General features: G+C 42.3%; 1 protein-coding gene across 2 annotated transcripts in view; it reads right to left on the minus strand.

The window, feature by feature from the left end:
* Positions 1 to 706: 706 nt before the first annotated feature.
* Positions 707 to 19,253, minus strand: part of TPD52L1 (TPD52 like 1) — a 74,290-nt gene continuing 55,743 nt past the window's right edge. For both annotated transcript variants that reach the window (XM_069973664.1, XM_069973665.1), the window contains 3 exons: positions 11,401 to 11,502; positions 5,603 to 5,663; positions 707 to 1,793 (listed from right to left, as the gene is read on the minus strand). In XM_069973664.1, coding sequence (XP_069829765.1) covers positions 1,665 to 1,793; positions 5,603 to 5,663; positions 11,401 to 11,502 — 292 coding nt within the window. In that variant the 3' untranslated portion in view covers positions 707 to 1,664. The remainder of the gene's footprint in view (positions 1,794 to 5,602; positions 5,664 to 11,400; positions 11,503 to 19,253) is intronic.

The following is a 19,253-nucleotide window of genomic DNA, read 5'->3' on the forward strand; positions in this document are numbered from 1 at the left end:
TGTTGGGTGGAATTCCTCAAAAACTGAGCGACATCCTGAGATAAGAAAAAACAGTCCCGGAAAAAAGAGTTAGGTGGCTTCTGGGAAATATCAGCAGGTTCGCATCCATAAACCTGATAGTTTCCCTTTAAAGGGGCTCCAATAACTAACATTTATCACTTTTCCACATGAGCAGTGAAAAATGCTAGATAAGTACCCATTTGTACCATTTTCCACTAGAGAGAGGAAGGAGTATGCAGTAAAGGTCAAGTAACCCTAAATGATATTTGTGGGAAAATCTTCAAAAAAATTAAAGATTATGACTCATTTCATGAGAAATCTTTTTGGTTTCGGGTTGGTCTATGTGTTTTACCTTGCATAACACAGAACTGGCTAGTCTGTATAATGTTGTTATATTGGGATTTCTGCTAGAATGAATGGAATCAATATTTTAATGAAGAGGCTTGGTTTCTGCTGGTAATTAGAGTGCTGACTCACCAAATGAACACCAGAGCTTTCATGAGTCATTGGGGATGTCTACAGATCACATTGCTTTCTGGATAATGACATTTATAAAACCATCCCCAATAAATGTGTGGACAAGTATTTGCCCCTTTTCAAGTGTCTGACATAATTTTATATTTGTCAGGGTGAGATGTGATATTGAACAATAGATACAGCTTAGGAACTATTACGGCATTCATTATAAGCAGATGTACAGGAGTGGTCTGAAAAATTATTTTTTTAATTTCTTATTGGACTTATCACAGCTACAGTATGATCTGTGAATTTTCTGCATAGTCTGAGGTCATATAAAATGTACCTACAAAATGCAGATTTTTCCCACTGCTGTTCTGCATCAGGTACAATTGCTTTAACATGACCCAAGGACAGATCATCGCAGGGAAGCCGATGCCACGGTCCATTTTTTGAACCGTGGCCTGGTTCCCGTGTACGGTGCCGCTCTATCCACGGGTACCGGGTCGGGCTGAAGCACTGGAGGCGGGCCAGGCCGCCCCCAGTGGGAGGAATCCCCCGCCCCTTTATGACACGGCTCCGTTAGAATCAATGGGTCATGTTAAAGTGAATGTACCTGATACATTTGCTTTAAGATAGATAAGTATTTGTTAGATATGTGATAGAGCTAGGTATATACTGTATTTAGATTGGTATGAGAGCTAGAATGATGGATACAAACATATAGATCAGTATTCCATTGACAGAAAGATAGATATGAGATAAACAAATGCTTAGATTGATGATATACATGGGATGGGATAGATTGATATCAAATTCAGAAAAAAAATATTTGTGATAGATAAAATAACTCAATAACTTGTTATGTATTTACTCAGGTTCCCATTATCTAATACTGGACTCTGTTTACTAAAAAAGGTTTCAGATCAGGAACCCTTCTGTGTGACTATTCTCTCCAATAATAAGGGTCATGTGGAAGGGGGCATTTTCTCGATCACATCACTGTTAGAGTTATTTTACAAGTTTCAGACTTAAATAGCAGCTCCGAGATTTGACATATTCATTTGGTTCATAACAAAGCAAACACCATTACCTTAACTGTAATAAAACAGAAACACTTGCTGTCTGACATAAACGTTTCATGACATGTTACTTTGCGTGAGGCGATGGGTTATGACCGAGCAGCTATTACTTTCCAGTAGGTTCCATCACTGTATCTCTTCCTCAGCTTCAGGCAGAAGGCTTCCAGCCAGTGAACTCTGGGCACTAGCGTGGGCGGTAGAGCTCAGCACCTCTTCAAAGCTTCCTTGAGTTTGATTTGTAGCTCCCACTTTAGCCTATAGTGTTGGTAAAAGATAGTGGGATTATCTAAAGATGAGGTGACCACAATCATTTATAAACCGATATATATATAGGTTGTAAAAATGTTCCCAAATCCCTCCCTGCTTTTCTGATCTCTGGGCAGTATCCTATCCTTGGCACTCTTTCAACTTTTCGTACTTGAACCCCTTAGTAATTGAGCCAATTTTCACTTTTGCAAGTTATTTCTTTCCTCTTTGTGTTTAAAAGTCCATAGCGCTTGTTTTCTTTTATCTACTGACCCATATAAGCTCTCATATTTTTGTAACACCAATTGTACTTTGCAGGCAGACTCTTTCCATAAAATATTATACCCCCCCCCCCCCCCCCCCAAAAAAAAAACAAAAAAAAACTATTTGCACACTTTTCATAGGGGTGGGGGGTGTTTGTCTCAATGCCGCTTGCCCTGTGGTAAAACTAACATGTTTTCTATCTTCCTCAAGTCAGTAAGATTACAACAATAGGACAACTATATAACTTATTTTTTATTTGACTGCTTTTAAAAACACTTTTTTTGTCCTTACGCCACTTACCGTGCTAGATTTTATCTTTTAATTTTATTAGTTTGGCCGATTCCGCAGACGGCCATAGCAAGGTAAGGTACTTTGAATTTTTATTATGAGTTGGAATTTTTTTTATTAATGAAAAGATTTTTCCTTTTTTTTTGTGTTTTTTTTTAACACTGATTTGTAGTCCCCAAATGGGTATCCTATAAGGAATACACTGATTGCTCATAGGGATCAATGCAGTACTGCATTGATCTATGTAATCAGCACTCGATTACTAGGGGCTGCTGAAGCCAGGACCAGTGTTGTTATGTCACTGAGGCCCCGCCCATTAAGTATAACAGATCAGCTTCTCATGATTGCATAGTGGGAAGCCAATATGCCACTAGATCACCATGGATCCCTTTTTAACTGCATTTAAATGCCACTGTCAGTTTTGGTTATTTAGCCAATGTGGCTGATCGGGCTGTGCCAGCCAATAGCCGTAATCCTTGGCTGTCGAAAGCAGCCAGAAGTGACATGGTACAGAGCGGGGTTATGTTGTAAGCCCTCTCTGCACCCCTTAGGGACGCCATGATGTACGGGTATATCATGGGTCCTTAAGGAGTGATGGTGTGTTTACACAGAAAGATTTATCTGATTTTTAAAGCCAAAGCCAGGTACAAACCATAGACAGGGAACAGGTCATAAAGCCACTCCTGGATTTGGCTTTAAAAACCTGTCAGATAAAACTGTCCGTGTAAACACACCATTAATGGAGTCCTTTGTTGCTCTAGTATTTTTGACAGCAAGATCTTTTTACATAATAAACGCATTGAACAAGAAAAATGTATGTATGTCGCTTGTTTCTCAAGCTCCCTGCCTAGTTAAATTTAGGAATACAAAGACTAATCACGGGTAAGTCATTGTGATATACAAATGCAAACATTGAAGGTGCATGCTATAGCTGGTGCTGCCGGGTGACAAAATAGAATCTTTTCATTACATTTCATGGTAGACGTAACAATTTATTGTGCAAAGAATCATTGTTTAAACCTAATTCTGTAGGAGCACTGGAAAATGTTTCCTAGGCAACATGGAAATCGTTACTGCTTTCACATTTGGTACTACTTTTTGTATTACATTTACGCTAAATTCATGCACATTTCCATACACCATCTGTCAGAAGATGAAGCATTTTACAGTCTGTACCTTTGGAGCTAATAGGGTTTACATAATTTATTTCCATGTGTTCTTTGAGATTCTGCAAAATTAAATTAAGAGACAAGAAAAGTCTAGTTAGAGTTGAGCGGAGAGGCCAAACTGTTCTGTTTCAGCAACGTTCTCCGAACCAGAATGCTGGGCATTTGACTCCTCGCGGCTGTAGAAGTTGGATGCATCCCTAGGAAGTCCATGTTTTCCAGGACTCTCTAGAGCTAAATCCAACTTCTGCAGCCTCGGGAAGTCAAATACCAAGAGTTCTGGTTCGGAGAACGTTGCTGAAACAGAACAGTTTGGCCTCTCCAGTCAACACTAATCTAGATGTATCGTCCTCTTTCCATGTGAAAGCATCTTCAATCCTGTGCTAGTAACTTAAAATATTACTTCACGTAACAGACTTAAAGGGATCTCTGCCACCTGGAGTTTAGACCCTACCCTATTCCTAAGGATTCCACCACAGAAGGGAATGAGATTGTTCTAGCTTGTTTGAATAAAGATTGCATCATTAAAACCAATAATCAAGTTTTTGTGCTAAACATATTTTTAAGAAGTGATATTGTTTAAATTTTTTTTATTTTACTAATTCCTTGCAGATTTCAGCCAAGACACTAAGCCTGATAAATAGACTAAAATTCCTTGTTCTGCAAAGAAATGTTTTCAGCAATCTTGTCATAATCATGACAGTCAGGGTACTATTACACCAAGCAATTTTCCGACGATTAACGATAAACGATCTTAAACGACCGCTAAGGCAAACGACCCGAAATCGTTCGCCCAAGTACACGAAACAATGATCGTTATTTATGATCATTCTTGCGGTCGTTTAGTCGTCGCTATTGGGTACGTTTCAGCTGTGAATTCTTATTCCACCGAACGATGTGCGAACGATGAGCGAACGATCAAACGATAAAAATAAGTCCGGATCTCTCGTTGGTCGTTTAATCGTTGCCTGCTATTACACAAAATGATTATCGTTCAAATCCGAACGATTTAACGATTTTTCGAACGATAATCATTCCGTGTAATACCACCCTCAGTGTGTAGAGAAGATGGACGGGATCAGATCGTTTGCGATAGGTGATGGTCACCACTCTTTCTTGTTCCCTGTCTGCACAATGACCTCTACACAAGTCACAGAGCAGTAAAATCCTAGGTGCATTGCTCCTTGGGAAATAGAAATATGCAAAAATGAGCCAGTGGAGCCTCATTTAAGACACGGAGCATGCCTACAAAAAGGGTTTCTGTACTTGCTGTAATAAATGTTGTTTACAGTGCAGGCAATATGGCTGCCCCAAAATAATGTACAGAAAATGATATAATAAAAAAAATAATAATTTAAATCTGGAAAATAACATATTTCAGTATCTGGCTCTAATCAATAAAAAAAATTTAAGACCTAGAATGTCAACAAGTAGGTAATCGATGCTCAGTTTTTAATAGGGAGAGTGTTATGTAGCTTTACCGAATCCATGGCAGGTGCCAGGGTCAGTTTTCTTCCCGGTGGTGGCATTCTAGTAAAACATATGTTTTATTCAGGCAGGGCCTAAAGCATCCTCTCTCTTCTTCATCAAGAAGAAAGATGCGCTGCAGGCCTAAGGCATGGATGCTTCAGGCCACGCCTCTTTGACACCACGCTGCCCGAATAAAATAACTTTTTTACTGGAATACTGGCACTGGAAACAAAATGGAGCCCAGCAGTACAGATTCGCTTTAAAAAATAAAACCCACTGTGATAAATGTTCTAGATTAAGTAACAACTGTTACTCATCTACTTAATCCTCTGCCACCTACCCAATGATGTTCTGGTGGTCCCCACTAATCTTTGTTTGTGTAGTGATGATGTCACATCTGCCTCCAACATCACCAATGAAGCCAATCTCTGGCCTCAACAATTGTGTGGCGTATGTGCATGCTATACAAGCAGGGAAGGAAAGCAAAGATGATGGAGACCACTAGAATATTGGGGCGGGTGCAGCAGGCAATTTGAATGAAGTAACCTTTGTTTGGTTTTTCTGCCCTGGGAAACCCCTTAAAAGGCCTTTCTAGATTCTAACCATAAAACAATGACGCTAATTTCTTACCTTCAATGTTGACACTGTACTCTCAACGCGTTCTTCAAAGGACTTGAATGTAGGAGAATTCCTGTATGGGCAAAAATAAAATTGAACAAAATAATATGTCAACCAAAAATATTTAGAAAAATATTGCTAACAATACTATTTGTGCACATATGTTTGTGTGGATTGTTTACAAGCCCCTTTATATTGGGAATCATGAAGCCTCTCTGTTGGTTAATACATTCCAATGTTCCCATGATGCTGGGTGGTGAGGCACATTCTGAGTTTATAATACAGTGGGTGGTCCCACTCAATGATTGACAGCTAACTGTGCATGTTTAGACCGAGAAGGCTGCCAATCACCGAGTAGAACTGCCTACCACATTGCTTCAGATCAGACATCGTGTTTATAGGGGTATTCTAGGGAGTAGTTGCTGATGAGTTATTCTCGGGCTGGTGCTCCCCCACCCTACCACTCTGATGGAGCCAAATCCTGCCTTGCAGTATTTCTGGTTTTGGTGCCAACACAAGGAATTGTCCCCTCAGCCAAACATTGGTTGAATCAGGACACTGCTCTGGCTAGTGATTGGATAAGCAGGCATCTGGACAGGGCTTATACAGAGCAGGGGCAGTGGGGGAGTAGGGAAGGTAAGTACAGTTTTTTTTTCTTTTTTACACCAGCATAATTATGAAAAAATACACCCCAAATACCCCTCGAACGTGACAATTTTCTTTTAACAGATTGATAGGACGCCCTAAAATAGATTACTGATTCTTTGCATAAAATTACATAATTGGAATATCATGATATAACTATTTATTTACTGTCATAATGTTATGACTCCTTAGTTCAGGTTGGATGTGCAGATTTCATATGTTTCTAATTGCAAGAAAACACAAAGCATGCCCACTATAAGGCCATAAAGTCAACTAAACAGTAATATCCAGACAAGAATGTGCAGAAAGTAATATTGATGCAAACATCCTTTGTGGTTACACCATTTTAGGCCCCCTTCACAAGGCTGTAAAATTTACCTGGATTTCTATGTTTCTAATCAGGAACCTATAGCATTCTATTGGGCATGGATACCCTTCAGGATTTTTTCTGAAGGGTGTCAATGCTGGAAAAGACAGGACATGTTTTGTCTGGAATTCTGGCACGGATGCCCTTATAGAACCCTATAGCCTGCTAAAAGGCTTCCTGATAAGTGTTTCCTGACCGTAAAAACGGCCACAGACATTTAAAGGGGGACTTGGTCTTAGTCTATTTCATTGCTAAATATAAAGCAGCATTCTTGTTTTTATGTTACCCCAGACCGCTATTATGTTGTCTAAAACTGTGGAGGTGAATGGTGTTATTACCATGTATTTCTGCTATCGCTGAAGCGGTGTTGCATAGTAATTGTCTGCATAGGGTTGTTTATAGAGTCACATTGTCTTTTTCAGCTGAGCTGTTTTTAGAAGATTGTGCGCCAGTGAGTTGCTGACATGTATTGAGGATTTACCTGTATGACTGAGCCAAATTACTTGTAACACATCACAACTGACCAGCAGGGTACAGAACACAATATTAAATGATGCTGTATATTCCTATATACAGACGCAATTACATAATCACCACTATATTCTGGTTGTGTTTTCTTTTAGTGTCTCACTTTCCAAATCAATGAACAGACATTTTCAGAAGACAGGAATATTTTTCATTCTTTAGGTTCAACTACAGCGCAAGTGGAATTGAAATGTTAATACGATAATCCTGGAGACATGGCAAATAAAGAAGAGATGATGTAATTACCTCATTGCTGGCATACTTATAGAGTGACGGATTGAATAGCTGCCATGTGAGGGCAATAGGGATAGAAACAGACAGAATGCACTCATAAATTTCACATTTTATGCCATTTCATTGAATCATGCAGCATGCAGATGTTCAAGGACATTTACAGTGCCTTGAAAAAGTATTAATTCTCCTTGTACATTTGCACATTTTTTCATGTTAAAGAGGCACTGTTATAATTAATTTACCTTTTAATCAACTGGGGTTGTGATCCCAAGCTGTTAAAGTGTCACTGTCGTGAAATTTTTTTTTGCAGAAATCAATAGTCCAGGCGATTTTAAGAAACTTTGTCATTGGGTTTATTATCCGAAAAATGCATTTTTATCATGAAAAAGCAGTTTGAAGCTCTCCCCCCTGTCTTCATGGTTCTCCTATGGAGAGAGCTAAAGAAAAGACCAAAACAGGACAACAAAGAGTTAATCTACAAATCCCTCACCCGTTATCTCTTCTGACCATCACCAGTGACCTGTCTGAGCTCAGATTACAGCTGTCACCCAGCTCCGTGCCTGTAATCCCCTGTTATCTGCTTTCTGCTGCCGGCTAACTCCCTCCTTCCTCCTCCCCCCTCCCCTCTCCCTAGAACAGACAGGGTAAAACTCCTGCAACAAGTCACAATTTTCAGATTTTTTGGAGTGGATGAAAAAGAGGAAGGAGGGGGGGACCTGGGAAAAGGCTTTTTACATGCAGATAATGGCAGATTTGGCTAATAAACCCAATTACAAAGTTTCTTAAAATCGCCTGGACTATTGATTTCTGCACAAAAAAAATAATATATATATATATATACGACAGTGACTCTGTTTTCTATGTTAAAATCAATACTATACATATGGCAACTAGGTGTCTCCCTTCACTGTGCATGTGTACAGCTGCTGCTCATCCACATTCAGTAGCAGATAATCCTGGGAGTGCTCACATTGTATGGTCAGCTCTCCTGCCACACAGCACCAAAACCTCTCCACCACACAGTGACATTATATTGACTGAATTGTTACATAAAAAAGAGCATTGTATCCTGGTAAGGTGATAATATAATTAGCAAAAGTTAATAATATAATTAGCCTAAGTTAAAGGAGAAGCCCGCGTCGAGCAGCCGGTAAGGGGGAATTTGATAACAAGTAAGAACTTACCTCACCCTGTGCCCACGGCGAGCTTCAGGACGCCCACTGGACTCCGGCCTGGCATCCGCTAGTGACTGGGACAGGGTGCTGCTCCAGTCACTGATTGGTTGAGCGGCCAGTCCATCAGCTGGGATAGGCATTTTCCCTTGAGTTGTGAAGTCATCATGACGCAGGGGAAAATGCCTTACGTCGGGGGTCCCGGGGCTGGTCCCACCACAGCAGGCACAGGGAAAGGTAGGTTCATACTTGTTATCGAATTCCCCCATGGCTCAAGAGTGTATAGTGACAAGAGAAAGCAAAAATTTTAAATTATGAACCACTGGGGATAGGAACTGTGAGTAAGTGATGCTCCTGAGCCCTAATGCAAATCTGGAAGGGAAACCCCCAGGTACTACCGTGTTTCTCGAAAGTAAAACAGTGTCTTATATTATTTTTTTGTCCGTAAAAAGGGCTAGGGCTTATTTTCAGGATAGGTCTTCCATGAATCCCATATCACATCATTATGCTCGAATCTTTTCCTGTATTTCATGGAGTAGCTTTTTCTTTTTGAATGTTGTCTTGGGGGCAAAAATGTACTATTACCCATAAAATATACCAGTTAGAGGCAAGCACGTCCATTCAAATGTTTGGCCCGAATCTGCAGACTTGGGATGCAGGAGGTGGCACTAGAGTGGTAGCTGGTAAGCGGTTTTTGCGCTGCCATGACAGGAGGTAGCAGGGCACTTGTCCAGGACAGTTGGGAGCTACGGTAAGCCTATTCTCCATGTCAGTGACATCACCCAGCGCCGGAGGTGCTGACTGTAACTATGGCTTATTTTTAGAGTAGGGCTTATATTTTAAGCCTACTCCAAATACCCTGCAAAACCAAGCTAGGGCCTATTTCCAGGACTGCTACTTTTTAAAGCCTCATTAGCTTTGCCCCTGAACCAAAAGTATGCTTGTGATGTGCCCCATAAACAATGGGTAAATAGATTGTTAGAAACAAGAGGTGGCATCTCAGTTAGGGCCCTATTCCACGGGACGATTATCGTTGGCATAATCGTTAACGATAAACGATCCAAATGACAGCTATTGCGAAAGACCTGAAATCGTTTACCCATTTACATGGAAAAATAATTGTTACTTATGATCGTTCTTGCGGTCGTTTTGTCGTTGCTATTGCGCTCGTCACTACTGCGAACGACCGAGCGACGTCTTATTTAATGCGAAAGATTTGCAAACGAGCAACGATAAAAATAGGTCCCGGTCTTATAAAACGATCAACGATTTCTCGTTCAGTCGTTAGTCGTTAACTGCTATTCAACCGAACAATTATCGTTTAGATTCGAACGATTTAACGATAATCTGAATGATAATCGTCCCGTGAAATAGGGCCCTTAGAGGTCTATAACTAATTCATATCTCTAACATTCGTGATTCTATATGTCTACGCAATCTTTCAGGAAGAAAAGAGTATTTACATGGAATACATTGACAGGTCCACAATAATATCAATTTGTGCTACTTTTTAAGATCTAACTTCTTTTTTTTTGTAACTTCTTACCTAATAGAGTGCGATCTGCAGCAAAGGAATAAAAAGCATTGAGTGTTATAAAAGTTAGGAGCCACAACACAAAGGAAATACACTTAATGGAAGCAGTGAGCATAAAGCCTTCAGGCTCAATCTTGCTTGATTCTTCATATTCACAATAGTTGAATTATGCAATCACATAAGTTCCCTGGGAGCTGATGGAGGAGTTTATTCTGAACTCTACATTCTGCAGTCACTTTACATTTTTTATGTAAATTGCTTGATATTCCAATAATTTTATTGGTATCTTTTAACATCGTTTAGAAAGGATGACATTGTTTTTTACACAATTAGAAAGGATTTTCTTTCAAATCAATTGGTGTCAGAAAGTTATATAGATTTGTAATTTACTTCAATTTAAAAATTTCCAATACTTATCAGGTGCTGTATGTCCTGCAGTAAGTTGTGTATTCTTTCCAGTCTGACACGGTGCTCTCTACTGCCACCTCTGTCTGTGACAGAAACTGTCCAGAGCAGGAAATGTTTTCTATGGGAATTTACTACTGCTCTGCACAGTTCCTGTCATGGACAGGGTGACAGCAGAGAGCACTGAGTCAAACTGGAAAGCATACACCACTTCCTGCAGGACATAAAGCAGCTGATAAGTACTGGAAGACTTAAGATTTTTAAAATAAAAGTAAATTACAAATCTATATAACTTTCTGAAACCAGTTGATTTTTCTGAAGAACCCCTTTAAATGGTTCAATATGACTTACTTCAAAATGAATGCGCAGCCATTGGCCTTTTTTCGGTAACAAAATGCATGACATATATAGAATGAGCAAAAAAATATGAGGCCTCTTGTTTAAACCTGCTACAATAGGAATAATATTTTTAAAGGGATGTAATAGATTGCTATTGTAGCTTGTAGTTAGAAATGTGCACATTGGAGAAAATAAATGGAAACTCTAATAAAGTCTGCTGGTGTATTTAGATGTACCCAAAAGTGTTGCACGCTGTCATTAATGCATTATAAACGTTTCCCTGCGCCAAAATTTCTCTCTTTCCAGCAGTGTAAAAGTGATGCGCCACTTTCGCACCAAAAAAATGCACCACTTATGTTTTAAGAATCCCCAGGTAATTTAACTCTGTTGGGTATGTGGGTCTTTTGATACAACTTCTGCCCTAAGTAGTATGGACCCAAAAAATAAAAAGCACAAAACACTGCAAAAAATACTGGTAAAAGTTACATTTACCCCCTCCCCATTATTTTAAATGTGGTTGGTTTACCATAACCACTTACATGGCCTTTTTTGCCGTAATAAAATGCTGATGCTGTACTGATGTAAGTACCTCATATCTCCTAATTTCTTGCCAATGGCACTTCCCACATTTGTTATTGCAGCAGAAGCTTTCATCCCAGCTTGGCTTAAGGTTTCTTGCGTCTTCTTGTATCTGTAATGAAATCGGTGTTAAAAAGAGTTCTGTAAAATCAATGGAGGTACCAGTGTGCACCTCTTTTACTATGGAAACATTATGTTTTTGAGCTTCTGCTTATAGTATATTGGATATCTTTTACATAGTTGGTACAGTTGAAAAAAGACCATCAAGTTAAAGCAAATAGGGGATGGATGGAGGGAAGGGGGATGGATGATTATACATTCTATATTTCTACATATGCATTAATGTTTTTTTTTGTCTAAGAACTTGTCTAAGCCGGTTTTGATGCCCTCTGTTTTCGCTGTGACCAGATGTTGGGGTAGATTGTTCTCATAGTGAAGATTTGTGGCCTCCGGAGACTGAACCTTTTATTCTCCAAGCAGAGGCAGTGCCCCCTTGTGTTTTAAGGGGGTTTTACCGGGAGCATTTCTTCCCCATATTTTTTGTATGAACCATATCTCCCCTTAAGGGTGCGTTCACACGTACAGGATCCGCGGCAGATCTGCAGCAGATTCCCAGCAAATTTGATGGTGCAGATTTGGTGCTGTGTTCAATTATTTGGATGAAATCCCCTGCGGATCTGGTACGTGTCACGTACCCTAAGGGTGCGTTCACACGTACAGGATCTGCAGCAGATTTGATGGCACAGATTTAGATCTGCAGCAGATCCGCAGCAGATTTCATGGACCAGATTTGATTCCTCTTCTGAATCTGCGCCATCAAATCTGCTGCAGATCCTGTACGTATGAACGCACCCTAAACGTCTCTTCAAGACTAAACACATTTAATTCTTTTAATCTTCCCTCATAACTAAGATGCTTCATTCTCCTTATTAGATTAGTTGCCCGTCTTTGTACCCTCTCCAGCTCTAGAACATCCTTTCTATGAATTGGGAGCCCAAAACTGGACAGCATGCTCCAGGTGAGGCTGCACCAAAGCTTTATAAAGCGGTAATATTATATCTGTCCCAAGAGTCCATGCCTGTCATATACATGACAATATCCTGCTGCTGTTCTGTAGTCTACACCCATGTCCTTCTCTACCAGTGACTTTCCCAGAGTGACTTTCTGACCTCGCTGATCGGCGCTCACTCGTGTCCTTCCACGGTCCCATATTGGGCTGTGTAAAAGGATCTTTATTCCTTTGTGTCTACCTTGTCCCTTTAAAACGGTGTAAAACCCTTAATATTGATAGCCCTGTCATGGAAGAGGAGTCTAGCCAGGTCTCAGTGACCTCAACTACGTCAATGTGTTCATCCAGAACCAATTTTTTTACTGCTCATATCCTCTCAGTAGCTGCCATTCTGTCATCTGTACAAGGTATATGGTATACAAGGTATACCATAAAGTATACAAGATATACAACAGTTCACCAACAAATGAGGCTGCAGGAGGCTGGCCACAGTCAGTGACCTTGTGATGCAGCACTGTGGGGACACAGGGACAGGTAAGTATAGATTCTTTATTATGTTCCCGCACCCCTCTGCCTGCAGCTGTTTTGTTTTATTTTGGACTGAATTACCCTTTATCTTACCCATTTTACTTCCAGTTATTCTCTTGATGTACAGAAACTCTTATAGCTGATTTTATAAGGTACACCTATACAGATCAGTCACTGGATTTATGAGTCCCTTCGTGCTTCTCAGATTATATATTTTAGACTATAAGCACATGGCATATAACATGCTACCTTTGCATAATAGCTAATATTAAAGTCTTTTAATAATGCATTTTCGTCAGTTTTTGATATTTTCTGTAGGAAATATTTACAGACCTTTATAATGCGAGAGATAGGAGAAAGCCTAGGGTCATCGTTTAGCAGAAAAAAAACTGTTCAGTTAGAAATGGATTTCTTTGTCTTTTGACCCCGAAAATTGCAGTGTAAAATTAAAATACTGATGCATCATGACAGTCCCAGAATACATCTAGAAAGGCATATTCAGCTTTTGTCAGTGTCCTTACTGTACATTACTGCACATGGCATATCCTATATGCTCCAAAGCAGTACGTCTCAACAACTTCAGGCAAATATTCTGGATTGACAATAAAAACAGTATTTATCGTAGAACAAAAGCTTAATTATATTCTGAAATAACTGGTTTAACTATATTTTACAGTCAGCGGCGTGCTATATACTAGTAGACTACTGAAATATAACTACAATTATTACCGTATTGCAATCAATTAACCAAATTTAGAATATGTCTGAAAATACTAGGAATACCAATCAAACAATAAGGGCCCCATTTTTTTGTGCCACTAAAATGTATCTCATATTGAAAGTTATGAGAGAGTGTGAGAGTGATAACACCAAATCTAGCACACCTGCTTTGCATTAACACCTGAGACCTTGTAACACTAGAGAGTCACATGACACCTGCGAGGGAAAATGGCTAATTGGCCACAACTTGGCCATTTTTACTTAGGGGTGTACTTACTTTTGTTGTTAGGGGTTGTAGATATTAGTAGGTGCTTGAAGTCTTCTATTCCTAGCGAAAATGGTAATGTCAGGACCCGCTGTCTAACATAGAAAGGTGGGGGCTGGGCTATGCGGTGGGATGGGAGCGTGAAGCAGGGCAACCTTCGGTAACAACTCTAGTGTGGGACAGGAGAGAGACCACCAGGACCATGTGACATGTAAATCAGCATCATCCCGGTGGTCTCTCTCTTATCCCTGCATCAGAGCTGTCATTATCTGTATTGTGTGGGCGGCCAGTAGATCTGGATAGACGACTCCTAGGGGAGCTGCACTTACCAGCTCTCCTCTTCTCCGTCAGACCTGTAAGCCCAGTGTCGGACTAGGGTTAGTGGGGCCAACCAGAGGAAATGATCCTTGGGGCCCACCAACATAGAACCAGTGAGACACGACATGCTGACCTGCTTCTTTCCTGGATTCATCTGTATCTGTGACAAATCCCTTTTGAACAACATTTTCAGTCGAACTAAAACTCTCAGAACCTCCTACATTTATAAAGCTCTCAGGGTATGCTGGGAGATGTAGTTTCTGAGAGGACAACACTATAATAAATCACTGTGTGCAGAGTCTCCTGGTGGCTGCAATCTGTGGGTGACAACCATCAGCCCTGAAGGTCCAGCAATACATCTGTCTACACTGTACTACAACTCCCAGCATATCCTCAGGGCTGCAGACTGTCAACTTGCCCCCCCCCCTTCCTCGACCAAGCGCATGCTATTGGTATATATATGGTATTACCAATAGCAAATATTACCGCCACACCACAACCATCACCACCATATTGTTACTGACTAAATCCTGTATACTAAATCCAATAAAACACAGTACCAGATTACAAGCAACAAATATTACCACCACATACTGACTAACACCACCACATACTAACTTACACCACCACCGCTGCTACTGACTAATCCACTGTACACAGATCACTATCACCTCATCCAGTCATATAGAGGTACCCAGCTCTACACAGGTTCTGTACACCAAATACATTACAGTGCAGTTGCATCAAGTGACTCACAAGGGAGTTCTTCCCTTTCATTTTCTTTTCCATTTGCCCTGGGCTGTTATGAGAAGTTCTCCGAGCCACGAGTCCACAGAATCTGCCAGACAGACATATTAGGCTCCTCACTCTCTATACAGACTGCACATCTGTATTGGCCCCTTATAGATAGCTCCCCCTGTATTGCCCCCTTATAGATAGATCCCCCTGTATTACCCCCTTATAGATGGCTCCCCCCTGTATTAACCCCTTATAGATGGCTCTCCCCTGTATTCCCCCCCATAGATGGCTCCCCCTGTATAACCCCCTTATTTATAGCTCCCCCTGTATTAACCCCTTATAGATGGCTCCCCCCTGTATTCTCCCCTTATAGATGGCTCCCACCTGTATTCCCCCCTTATAGAGGGCTCCCCCTGTATTACCCCCTTATAGATGGCTCCCCCCGGTATTACCCCCTTATAAATGGCTCCCCCTGTATTACCCCCTTATAGATGTCTCCCCCCCTTATAGATGTCTCCCCTTGTATTCCCCCCCCCTAATAGATGGTTCCTCCTGTATTCCCCCCTTATAGATGGCTCGCCCCCTGTATATTCCCCCTATACATGGCTCCCCCCTGTATTCCCTCTTTATAGATGGCTCCCCCTGTATTCCCCCTTATAGATGGCTCCCCCTTGTATATTCCTCCTATAGATGGCTCCCCTTGTATCCCCCTGTATAGATGGCTCCCCCTGTATTCACCCTTATAGATGGCTCCCCCTGTATTCCCCCCTTATAGATGGATCCCCCTGTATTCCCCCCTATAGATGGCTCCCCCTGTATTCCCCCCTTATAGGTGACTCCCCTGTATTCCCCCTTATAGATGGCTCCCCCTGTATTCTCCCCTTATAGATGTCTCCCCCCCTTATAGATGTCTCCCCTTGTATTCCCCCCCCCCAATAGATGGTTCCTCCTGTATTCCCCCCTTATAGATGGCTCGCCCCCTGTATATTCCCCCTATACATGGCTCCCCCCTGTATTCCCTCTTTATAGATGGTTCCTCCTGTATTCCCCCCTTATAGATGGCTCGCCCCCTGTATATTCCCCCTATACATGGCTCCCCCCTGTATTCCCTCTTTATAGATGGCTCCCCCTGTATTCCCCCTTATAGATGGCTCCCCCTTGTATATTCCTCCTATAGATGGCTCCCCTTGTATCCCCCTGTATAGATGGCTCCCCCTGTATTCACCCTTATAGATGGCTCCCCCTGTATTCCCCCCTTATAGATGGATCCCCCTGTATTCCCCCCTATAGATGGCTCCCCCTGTATTCCCCCCTTATAGGTGACTCCCCTGTATTCCCCCTTATAGATGGCTCCCCCTGTATTCTCCCCTTGGAGATGGCTCCCTCCTGTATTCTCCCCTTATAGATGGCTCCCCCCTGTATTCCCCACTTATAGATGGCTCCCCCTGTATTCCCCCCTTATAGATGGCTCCCCCCATCCCCCCCTTATAGATGGCTCCCCCCCATCCCCCCCTTATAGATGGCTCCCCCCCATCCCCCCCTTATAGATGGCTCCCCCCCATCCCCCCCTTATAGATGGCTCCCCCCATCCCCCCCTTATAGATGGCTCCCCCCCATCCCCCCTTATAGATGGCTCCCCCCTATTCCCCCCTTATAGATGGCTCCCCCTGTATTCCCCCCTTATAGAAGGCTCCCCCCCTGTATTCTCCCCTTATAGATGGCTCCCCCCTGTGTTACTGCCTTATAGATGGCCTCTTGCACAGCAGATTAAAAAAAATAAACACACAACTCACCTAACGAGCGCTCCCTTGTCACTGCTTCTTCTCCTCTTCTGCCCCCGGCTGATGAGTCGCTCCCTGGGGGATTTCCAGGGAGCCCACACATCTGGAAGCTCAGCGTGCGCCAAGGCCAGGATTTCCGGTACAGGAAGTCCCAGCGACGCACACTAAGGTTCCTGATGCGTGCGCTCCCTGGGAATCCCCCAGGGAGTGACGCATCAGCCGGGGGCTGGATTTTCTCTTGCGACCGCAAGTGGTGCTTGTGGTCGCAAGAGAGAGAGAAGGGGAAGGGGGGGGCGCGGCAGTGCAGGGGGCGTGCGCCGATGCGGAGCACAGCCCTTTTGTGGCTGGAGGCATAATACTGCCTCCGGCCACAAGAATGATTGACACCGCCAGGAGCCAATGGCTCCTGATGCTGTGTCAATCACATCTTGGCCCAGTAGGAACTGTATGCGCTCATTAGGAGTGCGAGCACATACAGTTCCGACCAGTTCTTCCGCCACCAGCTGTCAGGGCGGCCCAGCTGGGGCCACTGAGCCCAGCTGCCGGTCAGTTAGTGGGAGTGGGGAGGGCCCCCCCGGAGGATCCTCCGATCCTCCGGTGGCCCAGTCTGACACTGTGTAAGCCCGTGCTCTGTCCCTCCTGCCTGTGTAGCTGACCCCGAGTCTTGACCCTTCATTACTTCTCCCCGAAGTCATAGCGCTTTGTGCTTTGGGAGAGAGCAGGATGTGTCCTAGGCCCAGCCTGCTCTCTCCCTAAGCGCAGAGCAACATGGAAGGTCCGGACGGCGGGTTGGCTACACGGGCAGCAGGGACGGAGCTGACAGGTCTGATGGAGGAGAGAAAAGCTGGTGAGAGCAGCTCCCCCTAGCAGTCGTCTATCCAGGTTCACTGGCTGTCCACCCAATACAAATAATGACAGCTCTGGTGCAGAGATGGAAGAGAGACCACTGGGATGAGGGTTCACAAGTCACATGATCCCAGTGGTCTCTCTCCTGTCCTGCACTGGAGCTGTTACTTGAGGTTACCCTGCTTAACGCTCCTGTCCCTGCTGCTGCAGCACAGCCCAGCTCGCAGCTTTATGAGTAAGGGCCCTATTCTACGGGCCGATTATCGTTCGGATAGTCGTTATTGATAAACAATCTCAAAAGACCTCTATTGCGAACAACCTGAAATTGTTCACCCAATTGCACGAAACGATGATCGTTACTTATGATCGTTCTTGCGGTCGTCTTGTCATTGCTACTGCGAACGACCGAACAATGTCTTCTTCCATGCGAACAATTTGCTAACAAGCAACAATAAAAATAGGTCCAGGTCTCATTAAGCGATCAACGATTTCTCGTTCGTTGTTAAATCGTTAACCGCTATTCAACCGAATGATTATCCCTTAGTTCCGAACGATTTAACGACTATCCAAATGAAAATCGCCCCGTGGAATAGGGCCCTAAGACAGTGGGTTGTAACGTCACCATTTTTGCTAGGAATAGAAAACTTCAAGCTGTAGTAAATGAGGAATAAAGCACTATGGGGGAGATTTATTAAACATGGTGTAAAGTGAAACTGGCTCAGTTGCCCCTAGCAACCAATCAGATTCCATCTTTCATTTTCCAAAGAGTCTGTGAGGAATAAAAAGTGGAATCTGATTGGTTGCTAGGGGCAACTGAGCCTTTTCACTTTACACCATGTTTGTTAAATCTCCCCCTATATGTGCATTTCCCATAATTATGAAGAATTTGTATAATCTTTGTTGAGCAATAACATACTTTAATATATGTTTTGGTCGGAATTCTTCTTTAAACCTACATTATAGTTATAGTTGAATACAATATATTAGTATCATTGAAACTATTGTAAACCTTTATTTATTTAAGCCACCAAGATGGGAAATGATAGTTTGAGGGATGAATGAATAAACCACACATGTTCATTTCCATCTATTTCATGTTTCAGTTGCAATGAATTGCTGGCAAATGGAATACAATGTTGACTAATACCTCAACTGAGTTCTATAAATGTCTTTAGCGTATTCATAGTAGTTAGGAACCAATGATCCATTCTTTGACTTAATTATAGACATGTGATTCTGGCTGCCTTCCAGTGCTGTGTGCACATAGGTAGTTGTAGAACACAGGCGGCGGATAAGCCAGCTGTGGCATCCCAATACTTCATGCTCATTCTCTCAATCAATTAGCAAATTACAGGCTTCAATGATTTGTAGCCGTGATTTTCAAGGCAATTACCCTGGGGTTTAATATTTGTGTCATTACTCCTGTCTTTTTGTTTGGTTTATGAGTATATTGTGTAAATTTTTGAGTTTTGACGTAGTTTAGAAATACCAGTCCTCCATGTTGAATCACTTTTACTTAAATATTGAATAGGACCTATTAGATTTTTGTCTGGTCTATGCTATTTTTGTTCTGTTCTTCCTGGGGATAAGGCCCTCAATATCTGATCAGTGGTAGGATGACAACCAGCAGCCTCATCACTAGAACTCCTAGAAAACCC

Source organism: Dendropsophus ebraccatus, chromosome 6, assembly GCF_027789765.1.
Source record: "Dendropsophus ebraccatus isolate aDenEbr1 chromosome 6, aDenEbr1.pat, whole genome shotgun sequence".
NCBI classification, from domain to species: domain Eukaryota; kingdom Metazoa; phylum Chordata; class Amphibia; order Anura; family Hylidae; genus Dendropsophus; species Dendropsophus ebraccatus.